Source organism: Bison bison, unplaced genomic scaffold, assembly GCF_000754665.1.
Source record: "Bison bison bison isolate TAMUID 2011002044 unplaced genomic scaffold, Bison_UMD1.0 scf7180017864373, whole genome shotgun sequence".
NCBI lineage: Eukaryota > Metazoa > Chordata > Mammalia > Artiodactyla > Bovidae > Bison > Bison bison.
The window spans coordinates 6742476-6762616 of NW_011494945.1; the positions used below are offsets into that span (position 1 = coordinate 6742476).

Genomic DNA, 20141 nt, shown 5'->3' on the forward strand with positions numbered 1-20141 from the left:
CCCTGCTTGGAGAAATACATCCATTTCTTTAAGTTTCTATTCTAGTTTATATGGTTCCTCATTCCGCTTAGTGATGTATTTTTCTATTTTATTGTATATAATGTTTTAAACCATCTCAAATACTTTATGACCAAAACAAAAACAAACAAACCAAAAACCCAAAATTAAAGTTAGCTGCATACATAGATGCTTGTTTGGACTCTAAAGGGCTTACTGGAACAATTCCCAACCTCTTAACGGTCATCTCATCAAGAAATAGTAAACTGAAAAACAAGTTTCAATTATTCTTTTTCCCATCTCTTAATGTGCAGCCCCTTGGGACAGACATGCTGAGTCAGAAGGCAGCCAGTGGGAAGAAGAAAAAGGAGAAGAATACGGACCTGGCAATCCACAGAAAGGATGGATAAAAATGTAAGTGTCCTCACTAATTAGCAGTTTTTATTTGATGTCTGGGACAAAAGGGGATCTGAATGTTTGGTATATATCAGGGAAGAAACATTCTAGCGTGATTTTGGTTGCAAATCTACTGCTGAAGTGACAGAGCCGCACTCCACAACCTTGTGGTGCTCACTCTTCCTGAGGCAGCTTTTCGTGTGTGTGTGTGTGTGTGTGTGTGTGTGTGTGTCGCACAGTCGTGTCCAACTCTTGGCGGCCCCCTGGAATGTAGCCCGCCAGGCTCCTCTGGCCATGGGATTCTCCAGGCAAGAATACTGGATTGAGTTGCCATTTCCTACTCCAGGCGATCTTCCCAACCCAGGGATTGTGGCTCCTGCATTGGCAGGCAGATTCTTTACCACGGAGCCACCTGGGAAGCCCTGGGTTTCCCCAGATTCCTTGATCATTGGAAGACTGTGCCCCACCCTCAATCAGCATCTCCAGGTAAAACGCCTGGTGAGTTTGGCAAAGCTATCCCATCTCACAATGAATTAGTCGGGTCTCAAAGTTCTCACTGTCAGTTAAAAATGGGAGACCCATTTTAAAGGGAAAAACTATAACAAGTAGTGATCAGATAATTTATAAGGGCTCAAACAGCATTTTAGTAAAGCAAAATTAGAATTCAAAAGATTTAGCACTTAAAAAAAATCAATTTAGGTACTTTATTATCAATTTCAAATTATGTTTCCAATTATTAATATTTGAAAAATCTTAGCAAACACATTGAAATCTCTGCCTTAAAGCGTGAGTCCCTCCTGATTTAGATCACTGAACTTAACGATGATAACGCAGGGTCAGCAGCTGCGGCCCCACCCCCAGCATTCTCTACTGCACTGGGGTGGGCCCACGTTGGGAGGGCTGGTTGGTCCCCCTGAACCTGCACAGAACGCTCAATTCACCAGTGCATACCTTCCCTCTTCCTTTGCACTCTCCCACCATCAGAGTCCTCAGGCCCCAGGGAACTCAGCGGATTCTGCCCCAGGAGGCATTCGGCCATCAGAGCTGGCCCAGATTAGAGGGGCTTGTAGCTCACAGCGCACCACAGAATTCCCATTTAGGTGCATCAGAAACTGAACAGGCTCTTTGGCTAGGCCAGGAACTTCACCGTCAGTCATGGCATTGTTCCTTGGAGAAATATCTTCCCAATTTCAAAGAAAACATTGGAACATAATGCAATTGAAAATTGTACCACTAACAGTCTGAAAGTTATTAAGCTTCCTCTACCAAAACTGACATCAAGATTCATTTTATTTTTATATATTGAATGCTGTCACGCAAAAAAAAAAAAAAAATTGAGCGGCTTACTTTGTTTTTTATAAAGCTATCTTGTGAGCTTGATCGCGTTTGCTCCTAAATTTGTGGACAGCAAAGGTATTCTGAGCTCCACTTTTCAGATGAGGAAACTGAAGCTCAGGAAGGCCGCCAGCTCCAGGTAGGTGGGCTTCCAGGACCCCTCTGACTCCTCATCTGTTGTCTCCCCTGCTCCATTTGACTGTCTCCTAAAAGCATTCATTTTATTGCTCAATCATCTGGAATAGCCATAACCAAAATCCCTAGAGCTTTATCTCAACTCGACTGCCAACTGCAAAATGGTTCGCTTCCCGATGATGACGTGAAAGAATAAACACAGCCGCCAGAGACCACAAACAGTGTCAAATGATTCAAGACCAAAGCCACACCATTTTTCCAACCTCAGCAAAACCATCTCCCTCTATTAATGAGAGCATATTCATTTTCTGGATTTGTGCCCAACTGAGACCACATATATGCCAAAACCAGAGCCTCTGTGGTAACCCAAGGAGTTTCATATTGTCTCATATATTAATATGAATAGTACAGTTCTGGCTGAGATAAAAGAAACCAATTATAGATGCCATTATATACATGAAACTGCTAGTCCCAAATATTCCTCGGCCTTTCACTGGAGTTAAGATACATGTATGTGAAAGTAATACTAGTTCACAATCCTCAGTAACGCTTAGTGCCTGGCTGGCACATTCCTACCACAGGGGTCCTACTTCAGCGGGCAATGATTCTGCCCTCCTCAAATCCTAGCGCCCTCCTATTTTGAGACTCTACTTAATGTCTGCCTATGTTTATTATTGTTTCTCCATTCACCACCATGTCAGTTGGACTTCCCTGGTGGCTCAGACGGTAAAGTGTCTGCCTACAATGCGGGAGACCCGGGTTCTATCTCTGGGTTGGGAAGATCCCCTGGAGAAGGAAATGGCAACCCACTCCAGTGTTCTTGCCTGGAGAATCCCAGGGACGGGGGAGGCTGGTGGGCTGCCGTCTATGGGGTTGCAAAGAGTCGGACACGACTGAGCGACTTCACTATCTATCTATCTATGTCAGTTACCTTGATAAAACGAGTAGGCAACTGATTCTTCCAGTTGTGGCTATTATATGTATCAGTTCAGCAGAAATTTGAACGTCTCTAAACTATATAGAATGTCAGATCAGTAAAACAAGGAAAATGAGTCTGAAAAGATAATGCTTTAAGAACTACAGAGTAATAACACTGATTTTCAGAATTACCTGTTAAAGTTAGTGATGTTTCTTTATTGCCACAGCTAACAATGTCTAAAATGAAGAGCTGAGACTGAGCAGATATGACAGCAACTGAAAAGCAAAGGTTCTCCCCAGAAGCAGGTGGTGTAGGAATACTTATTTCCCACACTTGATATTCCTTCCTTGTGAGGAGACATCCCTTAGCATAATCTCCTGGTCACCTCACTTCCTGCTTGGCGAGCACAGGTGTTCTGCCCTGCTCCACCGAGGCAGGCATGGCCTGTGACCAGGTGGGCAAATCTCATTCGGGGCTCAGGATTAGAAAGCACTCCCTCCTCAGCTATAGATGACAGCCTTCAACTTTCCTCCCCATCTGCCTTAGTCTCTCTTCATTTCCAAATTCAAAGGCCGTTAGATGTTTGGGATCCCTGACTCTCCCCAGATCTTTAGACATGTCATCTGAGGAGAATCAAAGGGGAACACAAGTTGTTTAAATGCAGTCCCTTCCCAGGAAAGGGAAGAGTAGGCTCTGACTACCCATTCTCTCAGGCCAGATGGCTAAGTGAGTGATCAGTTCCACTACTGGGTATTTCTTTATAGGAAGGAAACCTCATAAGCAGAAGTAGCTCCCCTCCCCACAAACAAATATATCATCAAACAATTAGCAAGGGACTTCCCTAGGGGTCCCTAGTGGTTAAGAATTTGCCTGCCAATGCAGGGGACACAGGTTCAATCCCCAGTCTGGGAAGATTTCACATACCAAGGAGCACCTAAGCCTGAGTGCCTAGAGCCTTTGCTTCACAAGAGAAGCCACCAAAACAAGAAAGCCACAAACCACAACTGGAGAGGACGCCCCGCTCACTGCAACTAGAGAAAGCCTGCACGTCGTAACGAAGACCTCGTGCTCCGGCTCAGTCCCTCAGTCATGCCTGACTCTGTTGCGAGCCCATGGACTGTAGCCCACCAGGCTCCTCTGTCCATGGAAGTTTACAGGCAAGAAATACTGGACTGGGTTGCCACTTCCTACTCCAGGGGATCTTCCTGACCCAGGGGATCGAACCTGCGTCTTCTGCGTTGGTAGGCAGATTTTTTACAACTGAGCCACCTGGGAAGAACAGTGAAGACCTACAGCAGCCAAAAATATAAATAAACAATTTAAAAATTGGCAAGCCTAATAACCAAACCAAAGATTGTGATGAAAAGTTTCACCCAATCACATAAACAATATGCAAATAAGTAAAATAGCTAATTGCATTATACCTGTATCAGTTTCCTACTTTTAATAATGCCCTATAGTGATGCCCTTCATGGATCACTGCCTTGTCATGGTGAAGGGGCTTGCATAACTTAGTGAAGCTATGAGCCATGCCATGGAGGGCCACCCAAGATGGACCAGTCACAGTGGAGAGTTCTGACAAAACGTGATCCACTGCAGGAGGGAATGGCAAACCACTTGAGTATACTAGCTGTGAGAATCCCATGAATTTGCCTGTATAAAAAGGCAAAATGATATGACACCAAAAGACGAGCTCCCCCACCCCCACCCCGAGGTCAGAAGGTGTCCAATATGCTACTGTGGAAGGGAGGAGGACAACTGCTAACAGCTCCAGAAAAATGAAGCGGCTGGGCCAAAGTGGAAATGACACTCACTTGTGGATGTGTCTGAAAGTAAAATCTGATGCTGCAAAGAACCATATTGCGTAGGAACCTGAAAAGTTAGGTCCATGAATCAAGGTAAACTGGACATGGTCAAGCAGGAGATGGCAAGAGTAAACATGAACATCTTAGGAATCAGTGAACTAAAACGGACAGGAACGGGTGAATTTAATTCAAATGACCATTAGGTCTACTATTGTGAGCAAGAATCCCTTAGAAGAAATGGAGTAGCCCTCATAATCAACAAGAGTCCAAAATGCAGTACTTGGATGCAATCTCAAAAACGACAGAATGATCCCTGTTCATTTCCAAGGGAAACCATTCAACATCACAGTAATCCAAGCCTCTGCCCCAAACACTGCTGCCAAAGAAGCTGAAGTTAGTCAGTTCTATGAAGACCTAGAAGACCTCCTAGAACAAACACCAAAAAGAATGTCCTATTTATCATAGGGGACTGGAATGCTAAAGTAGGAAGTCAAGAGATACCTGGAGTAACAGGCAAGTTTGGCCTTGGAGTACAAAATGAAGCAGGGCAAAGGCTGATAGAATTCTGCCAAGAAAACGCACTGGTCATAGCAAACACCCTCTTTCAGCAACACAAGAGATGACTCTACACATGGACATCACCAGATGGTCAACACCGAAATCAGACTGATTATATTCTTTGCAGCCGAAGATGGAGAAGCTCTATACAGTCAGCAAAAACAAGACCAGGAACTAATTGTGGCTCACATCATCAGCTCCTCATAGCAAAATTCAGGCTTAAACTAAAGAAAGCTGGGGAAACTACTAGTCCAGTCAAGTACGACTTAAATCAAATCCCCTATGAATATACAGTGGAAGTGATAAATAGATTCAAGGGATTAGATCTAGTAAACAGAGTGCCTGAAGAATTACGGACAGAGGTCCATAATACTGCACAGCAGGCAGCAAACAATACCATCCCGAAGAAAAAGAAATGCAAGAAATCAAGGAGGTTTTACAAATAGAGAATCGAAAAGCAAGGGAGAAAGGGAAAGGTACACCCAACTGAATGCAGAATTCCAGAGAATAGCAAGGAGAGCAAGAAGGCCTTCTGCAATGAACAGTGCAAAGAAATAAAGGAAAACAGCAGAAAGGGTGAGACTAGACATCTCTTCCAAGAAAATTGGAAATATCAAAGAAACATTTAATCCAAGATGGGCACAAGAAAGGATAGAAATGGCAAAGACCTAATAGAAGCAGAAAAGATCAAGAAGAGATAGAAAGAATACACAAAAGAACTGTACAAAAAAACCTTAATGACCCAGATAACTACGACAAAAAAGTGAGAAGTCACGTGGGCCTTAGGAAGCATTGTTGCCAATAAAGCTAGTGGAGGTATGGAATTCCAGTTGAGCTATTTCAAATCCTAAAAGATGATGCTATTAAAGTCCTATACTAATATGTCTGCAAATTTGGAAAACCCAGCAGTGGCCACAGGACTGGAAAAGGTTAGTTTTCACTCCAATTCCCAGGAAGGGCAGTACTAAAGAATGTTCAAACCACTGGACAATTGCACTCATCTCCAGTGCTAGTATGGTTATGCTCAAAATCCTGCATGCTTAGGCTTCAGCATTACCTGAACAGAGAATTTCCAGATGTCCAAGCTGGGTTTAGAAAAGGTAGAGGAACCAGAGATCAAATTGCCAACATTCGCTGAATCATAGAGAAAGCTCTAATTTCTGATAATAAAAGTATCATTTTCTGAGCCACCCCGGATCAACCTCTGTTTAATTCACTTTCCTTTCCCCCACACTTCAGAGCCAAAGCGGAAGAGAGGGACTGAAAAAGGGTGGGAGGGCTGACCTTTCTGAGAAACTTCCACTTAGAAAAAGGAAGGATGGGAAACTGGAGGTGTACAGAGCAAGAAGGGGGCAATATTACAACTTGAAGGACCCTCTGGGAAGAAGCTTGCAGGCTTAGGGGTCGGAGAAACCAGGTGTAAGAAGAGGGAAAGAAATTATGTTATCTGGGGTAGGGTGGGGGCATGCGGGACAGTTCCAATCTCAAAAATGTGAAATTCGAAGCAGGGAAAGAACATATTTCTCTAAGGATTAAACTCAAAATTAAAGAATAAAAGGCTGTAAAGAAGAAAAGATTGGAAATACAAAGGAATCCATAAAAATAGGAACATTAGTTTAAGTCAATCTGGGTTTAATAGTTATGCTGTTATTTAGTCACTAAGTCATGTCTGACTCTTCTGCTGACCCCATGGACTGTATCCCACCAGGTTCCTCTGTCCATGGGATTCTCTACGCAAGAATACTAGAGTGGGTTACCATTTCCTTCTCCAGGGGACCATTCCAACCCAGGGACTGAACCCTAGTCTTCTACATTGGCAGGCGGGTTCTTTATCACTGAGCCACCTGGGAAGCCCAATAGTTACGTTATATACTTACAAAGTACTTAGCTGTGAATGTGAGTGCCTTGAGATTTTCTTCAATTACTGTGTCCTCAAGACACAAGAGGACAAATGAGTCACTGGGGCATTGGGGCCTGTTTGTGACTATGACACATACAAGAGACTCTTCCCTGGTGCCCAGAAAGGGGGCGTGATGGAAACCACAACAAACTTTCTGATGGAGGGGACTCCAGGAATTATCCTTGGCTCCTTCCTAATTGTTGGCCCTTACAAGTCCGGCCAGACATTAATGTCTGGCGACTCAGACGTTAAAAAATCTGCCTGCAATGCGGGACACCCAGATTCAATCCCTGGGTCAGAAAGATCCCCTAGAGAAGGAAGTGGCAACCCACTCCAGTATTCTGGCCTGGAGAATCCCATGGACAGAAGAGCCTGGCGGGCTACAGTCCATAGGGTCACAAAGAGTCTGACACGACTGAGCGACGAACACACACGTCAGAAATGAACCCTAACATCTTCTGATAACCCTCTGAGATTAACATTGACAAACCCCTATTTCATCTGTGTCACCTCCCTAGGAGATGCAATTTGCTGCTGGAATCTAGGGGGGCCTAACCTTTCAGCTGGTCTGTATTTCTCTTTTTCCAAGTTTTAAGGAGCTCTCTCAAAACTCTAGCATTCTGGAATTTAGTGATCATGCACAGATTAACTTTCTTTATGCTTATGATTTTTCAGACCAACTCTTGTCTCTTGTTTTGCCAGGATTAATACTTTTACTTGGTGGAAAGTGGTGCTGGCCCCTTTGAATATCAACAATCATTCTCTCAACCTTCTCAAAATGCTACTAACATCAAGCTTCTGACAGTTTGAACTGAACACATGGGTTCAGTTCAGAGTTTTGCAGAAGAATAGGGCATCAGAATACTATTATCTGGACACGGGGACACCAAAAAGCAGGCCCCTACTGGTGTTTTCTTCACCACCCAGAACATACCTGACATCGAGCAGCCACTGCACAAACACTGGTGAGGTCAGTGTCTCAAAGTCAGGTGTGCAGTGATAAACATATGCGTATGTGTATACATATATGTAAGAAGTAACACAAAGACAACTTTTTTAAAAATCTCAACACTTCAGTGGTTTCCTCTAAGCATCATTAGCCCCTGGGCTGTGGAGGAGCTTTTTCATCCCTTTCACATCCACTTCTGGCTCTCGCTCCTTTAGCACCTTTATAATCAATCTAAAATCTAATAACTACAGCAATGTCTCTTATTTGGGGCTGCTGTGTGTGAGATCTGAATCCTCCCATCTGACCGTACCCCTGACACACTTCCCTCCCATCACATTTCAGTTTTTTGGTCTTTATCCATTTACTGTCTAGTGCACACTCATCTTTCTGCCGCTCTGATCTCATCTCCTCCCCACGCACAGACCTCCTGCTCTGTGTTACTCCAGGTCCACGCTCGGCAGCCTGATATTCAAGGCCCGTGACCACAGCCTTGGAATCTCACCTCCCAGGCCTCCCTCACACCACTCTCTGCTCTGGACAGACCACCTCTTCAGCAGTCCCCAAATGCACCTTGTCCCTTTCCCTTGGTACCAGTTTCCTACATCCTACGCGGCCCTCAGAGTCCAGCTTCGGTGCTTTCTACTCACTCAGTGGCCTCCAACAGGGCTGCGCAAGGGCAACAGAAGGCCCCCAGAACTGCGCTGGGTGGGATACATGAAGCTTCACAGCACAAGGCAAAACTACTGAGGTTTTCGGGTTGAAAATCATAAAGGAGAGGACATCCTACCTTTACCTTTTCGCCTTGTGTGTTCTCTCTGGTTTACAGATATTACTCCATTAGTACAGACACAGGTTATTTACTTACTTTTTCAGTTGAACAAAGTTGCTTTCAAAAAACATCTCATGAGCTACAGCTACCAGTTGCAAAAGCTGGTGTAATCAAACAATGCTACCTGTGGCCAGATCTGTTTGGTTGAATATGCACAGCAGTGAGCTAATAAAAGGCCAGGCAGTGCGACACACTCCCTAGAGATTTTCGTCTGTTCTTACAGTGAAGTCAAGTTGCTTACATTTTCTCATCCAGATGATACAAAAGAGCTTTTCTTTGTCTTAATTAAACACAAGGGAATGCCCAGTCCAGAAAATTCTGCAAATGAAATGGCCTAAAACGATATTTCCCTTCCCCCACACGTGTAAACACACACACACACACACACACACAATGACTGCACAGGGACACACATGGCTCCACGGGAGGAGCACGTTCTCAGGTGGTGGCAATAATGGGCCCCACTTTCTCCTGCTGGACGGGGATGTGAGTGCTGACTAGGCTCCAGGGAGAGGCCTCGGGCTGTGTAGTCCCCACACCCCCATGCCAGATGCCAGGCAGCTGGAGAGGAAGACTGTGGAGACATGGCAGTGCCAGTGAGGGCTGGGGGGGCAGTGTGGACAGAATTACTATACCCTAGAGGGCTGCATTCCCACCCGGAGGGATGCACTGATGTCTGGAAAAGAAAGGGGCATCTGTTCTAGTGAGTCAGTTTGCACCTGAGGAGGCTGAAGCAAGTGAAGAGGGAAAGGAGAGGAATGTGGGGAGACATGCACGGCACTGACTGGCATGCCAGAGGTCCTAGCTCTGGATCTGATGTATTTTGGGTCACGGGTGTGTGTGTGTGCTCAGTCACTCAGTTGTGTTCGACTCTGCAATCCTACGAACCACTGTCCACCAGACTTCTCTGTCCATGGGATTCTCCAGGCAAGAATACTGGAGTGGGTTGCCATTTCCTCCTCCAGGGGATCTTCCTGACTCAGGGATCAAATCCACATCTCTTATGTCTCCTGCCTTAGCAGGCAGGATTTTTTTTGTTTGTTTGTTTTGTTTTGTTTTTTAAACCACTAGGGCCACCTGGGAAGCCAATTCTCCTTTATACCAACTGATTTTATTTGTATATTTTTATTATACATTACAGTAATCCAAGTCTGTGGTCCTGACCACTGAGGCTGAAGTTGACTGGTTCTATGAAGACCTACAACACTTTGTAGAACACCAAAAACAAGATGTCCTTTTCATCATAGGGGATTGGAATGCAAAAGTAGAAAGTCAAGAAATAACTGGAGTAATTGGCAAATTTGGCCTTGGAGTACACAATGAAGCAGGGCAAATGCTAACAGAGTTTTGACAACAGAACACACTGTTCATAGCAAATAGCCTCTTCCACCAACACAAGAGATGACTTAACACATGAACATCACCAGATGGTCAATACTGAAATCAGAATGATTATATTTCTTGCAGCCAAAGATGGAGACGCTCTATACAGTCAGTAAAATCAAGATCTGAAGCTGACTATGGCTCAGATCATGAACTCCTTATTGCAAAATTCAAGCTTAAATTGAAGAAAGTAGGGAAAACCACTAGACCATTCAGGTATGACCTAAATCAAACCCCTTATCAGTGGAGGTGAAAAGATTCAAGGGATTAGATCTGGTAGACAGAGTACCTGAAGAACTATGAATGGAGGTTCATAACATGGTACAGAAGCCAGTGACAAAGACCATCCACAAAAGAAAGAAGTGCAAGAAGGCAAAGTGGTTGTCTGAGGAGGCTTTACAAATAGCGTAGGAAAGAAGAGAAGTGAGAGACAAGGGGGAAAGAAAAAGATATACCCAACTGAATGTAGAATTCCAAAGAATAGCAAGGAGAGATAGGAAGGCCTTTTTAAATGAACAATGCAAAGAAATAGAGGAAAACAACAGAATGGGAAAGATTAGAGATCTCTTCAAGAAAACTGGAGATATCAAGAGAACATTTCATGCAAGGATGGGCATGATAAAGGATAGAACGGTAAGGACCTAACAGAAGCAGAAGAGATTAAGAAGAGGTGGCAAGAATATAGAGAAGAACTACACAAGAAAGGTATTGATGACTTGGATAACCACAGTGGTGTGGTCACTCACCTAAAGCCAGACATCCTGAAGTGTGAAGTCAAGCGGGCCTTAAGAAGCATTACTATGAATAAAGCTAGTGGAGGTGATAGAATTCTAGTTCAGTGATTTCAAATCCTAAAAGATGATGCTCTTCAAGTGCTGCACTCAATATGCCAACAAATTTGGAAAACTCAGCAGTGGCCACAGGACTGGAAAAGGTCAGTTTCATTCCAATCCCAAAGAAGAGCAAGGCCAAAGCATGTTCAAACTACTGTTGATTGCACTCTTTTCACATGCTAGCAAGGTCATGCTCAAAATGCTTCAAGTTAGGCTTCAGCAGTATATGAACCAAGAACTTCTAGATGTACCAGCTGGGTTTAGAAAAGGCAGAGGAACCAGAAATCAAATTGCCAACATTCACTGGATCATGGAGAAAGCAACGGAGTTCCAGAAAAATAACTACTTTTGCTTCATTGACTATACTAAATCCACTGACTGTGTAGATCACAACAAATGGTAGCAAATTCTTAAAGAAACAGGAGTACCAAGCCACCTTACCGGTCTCCTGAGAAGCCTGTATACAGGTCAAGAAGCAATGTTTAGAACTAGACACAGAACAACAGACTGGTTCAAAGTTGGGAAAGGAGTACAACACGGCTGTATATTGTCATCCTGCTTATTTAACTTCTATGCAGAATACATCCTGTGAAATGCTGGGCTGGATGACCCACACGCTGGAATCAAGGTTTCTGGGAGAAATATCAATAACCTCAGATATATAGATGATACCACTCTGATGGCAGAAAATGAAGAGGAACTAAAGAGCAGTGAGCAAACTCTGGGAAATAGATAGCATCATCGGACTCAATGGACTCAATGGACATGAATGTGAGAAGACTCTGGGAGATACTGAAGGGCAGGAAGCCTGCGTGCTGCAGTCCATGGGGTCACAAAGAGTCGGATACAATTTACTGACTGAGCAACAATAATTATATATAAATACATTTCTACACTTATTTCTGAATTTATAAATTATATATAAATGTATGCACATATATACAGTTGCCCTCGTGTATTTTGCATCTGCAGACTCAGTCAACCATAGACGGTACACTGTATCCACGAATACAAGGTCCAAGCATGCGACCTGACCACCTGTGGACTTTGGTATGTGGGGCAGGTCCTGGATTCAATCCTCTGCAGATACTGAGGGACAACTATATGCTTATGAAAGAGCTTTCTAAAACAAAACAAGAATTCTAGAAGCTTTTATGTGAAAATTAAAAGCAGAGTACCTCCTCAATAGAAGAATGCTTGAGAATTTGAGGTATAAAATTTTCACCACAGAATATTATGCTGCCAATAAAAAGAATAAAATAAGTCTATAGAGTTTTTACTATGTATTGTTAAATGAAAAAAGAGACGTGAATAGCATATTCCATTTTTGAAAACCTGTGGGTGTATTAAAGGGCGCTGAGCACACATGTCGTGTGGACTAGGAGGAGAAACACGGAGGAAAGAGGGTGATGCAAAATAAGCAACAGCAACTGTTAGAATGAAGAAGTTCATGATCAAAAGCAAAAACTATACATATGTAAGTATATATAACACATATGCATGTAAAATGCATGGAAGAATGGTTATTAAAAGTTGGAGGTACATTACTTCAGGGTGAAAATAATTCAGGTGATTTTTGCACTCTTACTTTTTGCATTTTAACATGAAACGTAATTATATAACCAAAATAACTATTTTCATTGAGGGAAAGTTTGAATAACTCAATAACACTATCAGTATGAAAATGTTCCTTATTTCAGTCTTCCTAGCCAAAAGATCAGAGAAGGCAATGGCACCCCACTCCAGTACTCTTGCCTGGAAAATCCCATGGACAGAGGAGCCTGGTAGGCTGCAGTCCATGGGGTTGCAAAGAGTCAGACACAACTGAGTGACTTCACTTTGACTTTTCACTTTCATGCATTGGGAGAAAGAAATGGCAACCCACTCCAGTGTTCTTGCCTGGAGAACCCCAGGGACAGCAGAGCCTGGTGGGCTGCCATCTGTGGGGTCGCACAGAGTCGGACACGACTGGAACAACTTAGCAGCAGCAGCAGCAGCCAAAAGATGGCACATCCAGTAGAATATTTAATCATTCATAACAGAAGGAGGTTTTCACAGTCTTTTTCAAAATGGAGACAGACCACAAAGTCCAAAATTAATAATCATCATTAACACTTTAAGCATCTTAAAGGCAGGAGATAAAACTAATTTTTAACATGCCTTCCTGAAGGCTTCAAGCACTCAGTCTTTGATCAATCCCTATTAATTGACAAGGACATTTCAAACCTCATAAATTATTACATCAAAGATACTATTAACTGATATTCAAATGCTATTAAAGAGTACAGTCTCAACTAAAGAATGGAGACCTGAAGCAGCTCCAATGAAAGTAATTCGACTATGAGATTGAATCTGCTACAAAAGTAATAAAACTGTAACACATACACATTTTTCCTTCCTGCCCTGGTCATTCTGAATGGATCTGGCTTTGCTACCATCATTCCTGTAGTCTCTGGCCTATGTGTCATCTACATATCCCCTCAACAGCTGTCCACTCAGTGTCATTAACTTCTGATCTTTACTGCAGATAAAAGATGCATGACAGGAGCTACCAATCATCGTGGGCAATCTCCAGCCTAGACCTGGCTTCAAAACTCTCAAGAGTTAGGGGCTTCCCTGGTGGCTCAGTGGTAAAGAATCCACCTGCTAATGTAGGAGACATGGGTTCAATCCCTGATTCGGGAGGATCCCACATGCCACAGAGCAACTAGGCCCGTGTGTGAGCCGCAACTACTGAGCCTGTGCTTTAGAGCCCTGGAACCACAACTATTGAGCCCTCATGCCCTAGAGCTCGTGTTCTGCAACATGAGACCTCTGCAATGAAGAGTAGCCCCCACACGTCACAATTAGAGAAAAGCCCGCACAGCAACCAAGACTGAGCAGTAAAAAATAACAACAAATAAAATTATAAAAAAGAAACTCTAAAAGTTCAAACTCTGCCTGTTAAAATTCTGATTATAACATGCAGTTGAAGAGGTGCTAAGTATTCATTTTTCAGGCCTGCTCTCTCTGTGGGGTAGCGGCAGTAGTTGTCCACAGGCTGGAGACCTGCTGCATATAAAAAGCCACAGAATAGCCCTTCCAGAGGAAACAGGCACACACAGGGCGGAGGTGGGGCTGGGACTCCGCCCTGATCCCCGAGGCCAAGCACTCCCACCTGGGTGTGGATAACAGCCCACCTGTTACACCCACCTGGCAGGTAAGTGATATTAGATAACATGAAAACTAATTTTACAAGTCTAACACTTTCAAGTAAAATACTTACTTGAACTAACAAGTGGCCTGAATTAGGCAAACATGTCCCAGATTTCTTGGTGTTCTCGTTTACTTGCTTTATCAGACTCATCAATATTTCAACAGCACCTTTGCCCATCATTTCATGAAGAAATTCTGGATTTCCAGAAATGAATTTGATGGTCCCCATGCAGTACAGGAAAGCTTCGGTGTTAGCTTGCAGGTCTTCACTTCTCAGGACCTCCAATAATGATTCTGTCAAAAAGATGAATTATTACAAATGTATGAGTAGAACCGCTGGAGAGAGAGAGATTAAAGCACTTTTATGTGAACATCAAATATGATTTGTAAAATGTTAGCCAGGATCCACGTTCAAATGTTTGTTAAGAGTTACTCATAAGGCATAAAGAGGAAAGCTTAAGAGACAAATCTCTGTAACATTAATGATAGCAAAAGATGGGATTATTAATATGTAAATAAGAAAGTGTTCTTTTAACTGAATGCCATTCCTAGCCTCTTATTAATATTGGCTAACCTTTATTTTTGGTTAAAAACAGTTTATTACAGAATAACTAATAATTAAAGTAATTTAAGAGTTAAATTTCAACAAACCTTTAAGAATATACTGGCTGCTGTATGAACAGGAAGTTAATCAAGATAGGAACTTAAAAAAATATCTCAACCATAGAAAAGGATGCTTCAAATATAACATCCGCCCTTCCCTAAGACAAGAACATCCATCCAAATAACATACAATTACTAGCTTTTAGGATAATCCAAGCAGCTCTGATAAGGTTAATTATGCCTATCTCACATTAATTTTTCTCAGTGTGATTATCTGTCAGAATCTTTATTTTTAATCTATTATTCTCAACGAGCTTATTCAGCATTATACATTTCTTTCAGTACTGGCTTTGTCCCCGTCTGCTGGGATTTAAAAAAAAAAAAAAGATCATTTATCCTTAACAAAAGACTTAGGAGTATTTTCCATGTTGTTGCCTTAGATCAACAGTACTAATTCATAAAAGATTTCTCTTTAGGTAACTATTTAAGCATCTTAATTATTTAAGGATATATAAAGAGTTACACATTGTTAGCTAGGCAGTTAGGATGTATTACAATACCTAACCACATATTTGAAACATTTGACACACTTTGATGTCAATTTTCTACAACAGTTATATATGTCTTCCAAGTTAATTATCCCTACCATATCAAAAGATCAAAAATGTCAGTTATGTCAAGTGCTACTAAATGTAAATTTTTAGTAGATCCAAGAACAGGAAATAAATTTTTAAATAGGAAACACTTTGTAAAGTTACATATTGTTACTACAGGCATTTAAAAATATAGCAGGGTATCCTCCTAGGCTCCAAAGGATACATTAAGTGCAACATGGAAAACACAGAGAAGGACAGAGAAAAAACAGGCATTACCTAACTTTTGCATATGATAAGAAATTACCTAACTTCTGCATATGATAAGAAAATAAAATATTCCAGCTACCATTAATTATAACTCTGCTCTCCACACTTTTCAATCATATTCAAGTGTAACATTTGCTTAATGGTAGTACTGAATAATACTCACCCAGAATGCTGTCATTTCGAATCAGAGAATCATTCTTCTCACTTCTGCTAATTTTAAATATAAGTTTGCAAACATTAAGAAGATTCTTTCCACTCACTTTAAGCTGCAGAGAAAGAAGTCACATTACCATTGCAGAAGGAAATAAAGACACGCTGTAATTTTTCAACACGAACATCTAATTTAGAAAGTGCAGCAAGAGTGTATCTAAAACATAAAAAGAAGGTCTAAAGAAATCAACTTTCAAAAGATTTGGCCACATATTTGCCAATTATGGTATCTAATTAGCTCATAGTAAATACAATATAAATGATATTCAGAGTAAGCACATTTTAATGATAAGCATTTATTTCTTATTTCATAAAGCCTCATGCTTATATGTGAAATTATTACTTTTTAAAGAATATTTGAGGAAGAAGAAAGGGCTGATGTTGATAAATTTAATTAAATGGAGTAACTACTTTTCAAAATAAAGATGAATACTAAAATTTCAGATTAAACTAACCTAGAAAAGAACACATCGTAGAGGTGAAGGAGAGAAAAGAAAGGGGAAAAGTACAATTTTACTTATCATTTGTATAAAATAAAATGAAAAAGTAATACTTTTGATTAGATAATACGTATGTACTTATTATTTAAGCCTATTTCTGAAATGCTTTGAGATAATTGCAAGTAACATTCAAAGGTTAAAATTACCTTCTAAATCACAGAAAAATATTCAAGTAAATTAAGCAATAAGGAAGTACACTCTTTAAAAAAATAGTCTAGGAGGACTGAGTCAAATGGTCGAAATGAGCTGCATACTTATGTAAAGTAGTAAAAATTAAAATTAAAAATCCTAAATGTCCACTATTTGGGAACAGTTTAATAAACTGGAACATCAATACAATTCATGTTAAGCAGTCACAAAAGTATAATTGAACACTATGCATAAAAAGACATCTACAATCTACTGTAAGATGGAAATACTGTGTGCCTTCATTGCAAGAATGTAAAATATGTTTGTAGGAATGAGGTCATCTGAACAAACATATCTGTGTGAAAAAGATGACATATGGTTCATTAATTTATCATTAAAAAGTATCCTTAAAATTATCTTCAATATTGTTTACTAATGAGTCTTCACTTAGTAAAAAAGACAAAGATAATGGAATTTGTCATTCTGTGTTTGATTCACAAATATTAAGGAGCTCTTGTTGTCTACCAGGCACTGTGCTGTTCCCTGGTGTTGTTCAGTCACTAAGTTGTGTCCGACTCTGGGACCCCATGGACTGTAGCCCACCAGGCTCCTCTTTCATGGGATTCTCCAGAAAACAATATTGGAGTGGGTTGCCATTTCCTTCTCCAGCTGTTCCCTGTAGGAAATACCAAGGTGAGTGTGGTTGGCCCTGAGCTGGAGAGGAAGGGAGAGGTGAGTACTGTCCATGAAGCATTATCCGTTATCTGTCTGCCCCCCTGCTCTGGCCCTTTTCATGACATCTCATAGCTAACCCTGCAGATTAGGTTTACTTGTTCCATTTTGCAACCACGGAGTCTGCTCCTCAGATGGGTCATGTCATCTCATCTCAGTATCAGCTGAGTATGTATTAGAAATGCATGGTCTCAGGTCCCAGAAGCCCTACTGAACCAGAATGTGCCTTTTACAACTTAGCCAGGGGATTGAGTGCACATTCAAGTCTGAGAAGCTCTGTTGTGGAAGCCTCATAAACTGTCACATGGGCAGAATGGAAATTTCCTCTGTTCTCAGGATGAAAAGAGGAAATGGAAACTTTAAAAAAAATTTTTTATTATTATTTTTAAATTGTTGTTTAAAAACCCAGAAAAAAAAAGTGACTAGAGAGAAAAAAAAATCTGTATCAAGGGAAATATATTGCCCTTTATATCTGGGAATATACTTTAATCTGCTGGCAATCTCCCACTACATTATGAGCCTTTGAGGTCAAAACCATGGTTTATTACTCTTTCTGTGTGGGGAAGGTACCCTGTGCTATGTATTCAATCAAATTTGTTGAATAAATGAATGAATACAACTAACCTCACTCCCAAGTCTTACATTTTTAGTAAAAAGCAGCAGAGGACAAATAAACAAAAACACCTAGTGTCAGAGTTTTCATTAAAAAAAAATCCCAACAAACCACCATTTCCAGGCCTGCTGAAGGTTAGTTTACATTCAAAGCAAATTACTATACCTTCTCTTTGGTAACTGTAAAATTATGACTTTGAGACACAAAAAGACAGTAAAACATTGTATGTGAGGAATGCAGACTGCTCTGTGTAAAACAGTACTTCCTCCCAAAGCGGGCCATTCCCTCTACTCTGCTCTATTTTCTTCTCACAGTGCCCATCAGCCCCGTTGGCACTCCAAGTGTTTACTCTCTGTCTCTGCTGCTACATGGTCAGCCTGGAGGGCAGGGGTTATTTTATTCATTTTATTCCCAGTGTCAAGAATCCCTGGTGCCAAGTGGGTTCCTGCAGTGGGGAAGTTTACTTTTATGTTAAACATAGTAGTTTACTTGATTTAAAGCAAATTTGGAAAATTAAAGGGAAGTTTAAAAATCACTCATAACACTGCCACTATACATAATCACCGCTGACTTTTCTGTCCTCCCCTTTGTATACGGTGCTAGATTGTCTTCCTTTTCCGAATATAGTTGCATTTACACATTGCATATATGTCTGTACTATTTTTTTTAAATGTCATAAAATAGGCAGATACATTTTTGTAAGTTCTTCTGATACAAAAGTTAAAATGAAAGTGGCTGTCTGGCAAAGCCCCACCTAACCAAAAATGCAAGAAACCTGAACTAACAGTATACTCACTGGACTTTTTAAAACTACAAATAACTTTAAATGTTTGAATGATAATAGTCAACTGGTACATCAAGTCAATATTAGCAGAAAGAAGAGGCTATTACAAAATTTTAGTACTATGTATCTTCAGCTTTTTTGTCAATTTTTTTCTTCCAACAGCTTTTTATAATGTCTTTTAATTTACATAGAATCCCATCACCGAGGTCTAAGGGAAGCAATGCCTTGCCCGCAGCATTATAGAAGATTCTGGTGGCAGATGGGAAGTTGGACTTGTTGGCCTTGAAGGTTGTTCCTGACCTTGCGGTTCCACAGTCAAGCAGAAGGGACGGCCTACCCGCCTCTGCACTCTGGACTGTAGCCTGGAGGAGTCTTGCCCCTGATTCAGCAAGGCGGTCAGTGTCATAGAAAGGGCTTTATCGAAACATGTTTCATTCAGAATCTGTTCACTGCCTGGCAGATAACTTATTCTTTTGCCCTAAAGTAGTTAAATTGTGCCATGTATATAATTAATTTGAATGGCACCTTTAATAACCAAGATGATATTTTCTCTGCAGAGTATTAACAAATTCATGACATTTTCCTTCTTTCTTTCTCTATTTTTGGCTTGCTACAGAGCACAATGTCTCAGATCCTGATAAGAGACCAAGGCAGTCCCTGGGCAGCTGGCCACTTGGGTCCTGCCCAGGGCAGCTATACCAAGAGAGCCTTCCAGTCTCACACTGGGGCTCTCCCAGGCCAGGAGGGGCCCCAAATCCAGGGCCAGAGAAGAAACTGAGCAGGCATGCAGTCACCTTTTCATCTCTACTTATAACTTCTGGCTGTACATCCTCCCTGTGCCTTTTCTTTCTCACTAAAGCTGACTGATCAATTATCACCAATGAGAGGGGATTAAACTACTACTAAAATCTCTATTTCAAAGAAATGCTACTTTCTGCATCACATATAATATCACCGTTTTTACAAAGAGGGTGAACAGTTTAGGGTGGCAGCTAAATAAGAATGTACCCCCTCCAAAACTGCAGAGAATATGTAAAGACTTTATGAAAGACTTCGAAATAAGGAACAGTGGGCACCCTCACTAAACCATCACTAAGTACCAATGCTCACCTTCACCGTGTACTCTAAGATTTTAAATTATATGAATTATGGGTTTTAACATAATAGCTTTTATTTTTCTGAAACCAGGTAAACAAAGCTTCATTCGTTTCAGCGGCTCTCTTAGAACATTCTATAATAATTGTGTCTTATCTTTTGGTTCCAACTGTTTATGGCTGTGACCACAAAGGGCTGCACTCAAACAATGATATCATTTTGTTTGAGACAGAGTTTCTATAGAGTTTTATTTGGTGTCTGGCCTTTTCTCTAACACCTCACAGAAGCTTTCTATGGCCACCTTTCCGTGACCACAAAGCAGCTGGTTCTCTGTTTCACGCGGCCTCATATAGCACCTGGGCACTATGTCCACAGCCC

The 20141-nt window shown here is 41.3% G+C and overlaps 1 protein-coding gene across 5 annotated transcripts in view; it reads right to left on the reverse strand.

Moving 5' to 3' along the window:
• The window catches only part of ARMC2 (armadillo repeat containing 2), a 121650-nt gene that overhangs the window by 55602 nt on the left and 45907 nt on the right, over positions 1-20141 (reverse strand). For all 5 annotated transcript variants that reach the window (XM_010856636.1, XM_010856639.1, XM_010856637.1 and 2 more), the window contains 2 exons: positions 15864-15966; positions 14305-14528 (listed from right to left, as the gene is read on the reverse strand). In XM_010856636.1, coding sequence (XP_010854938.1) covers positions 14305-14528; positions 15864-15966 — 327 coding nt within the window. The remainder of the gene's footprint in view (positions 1-14304; positions 14529-15863; positions 15967-20141) is intronic.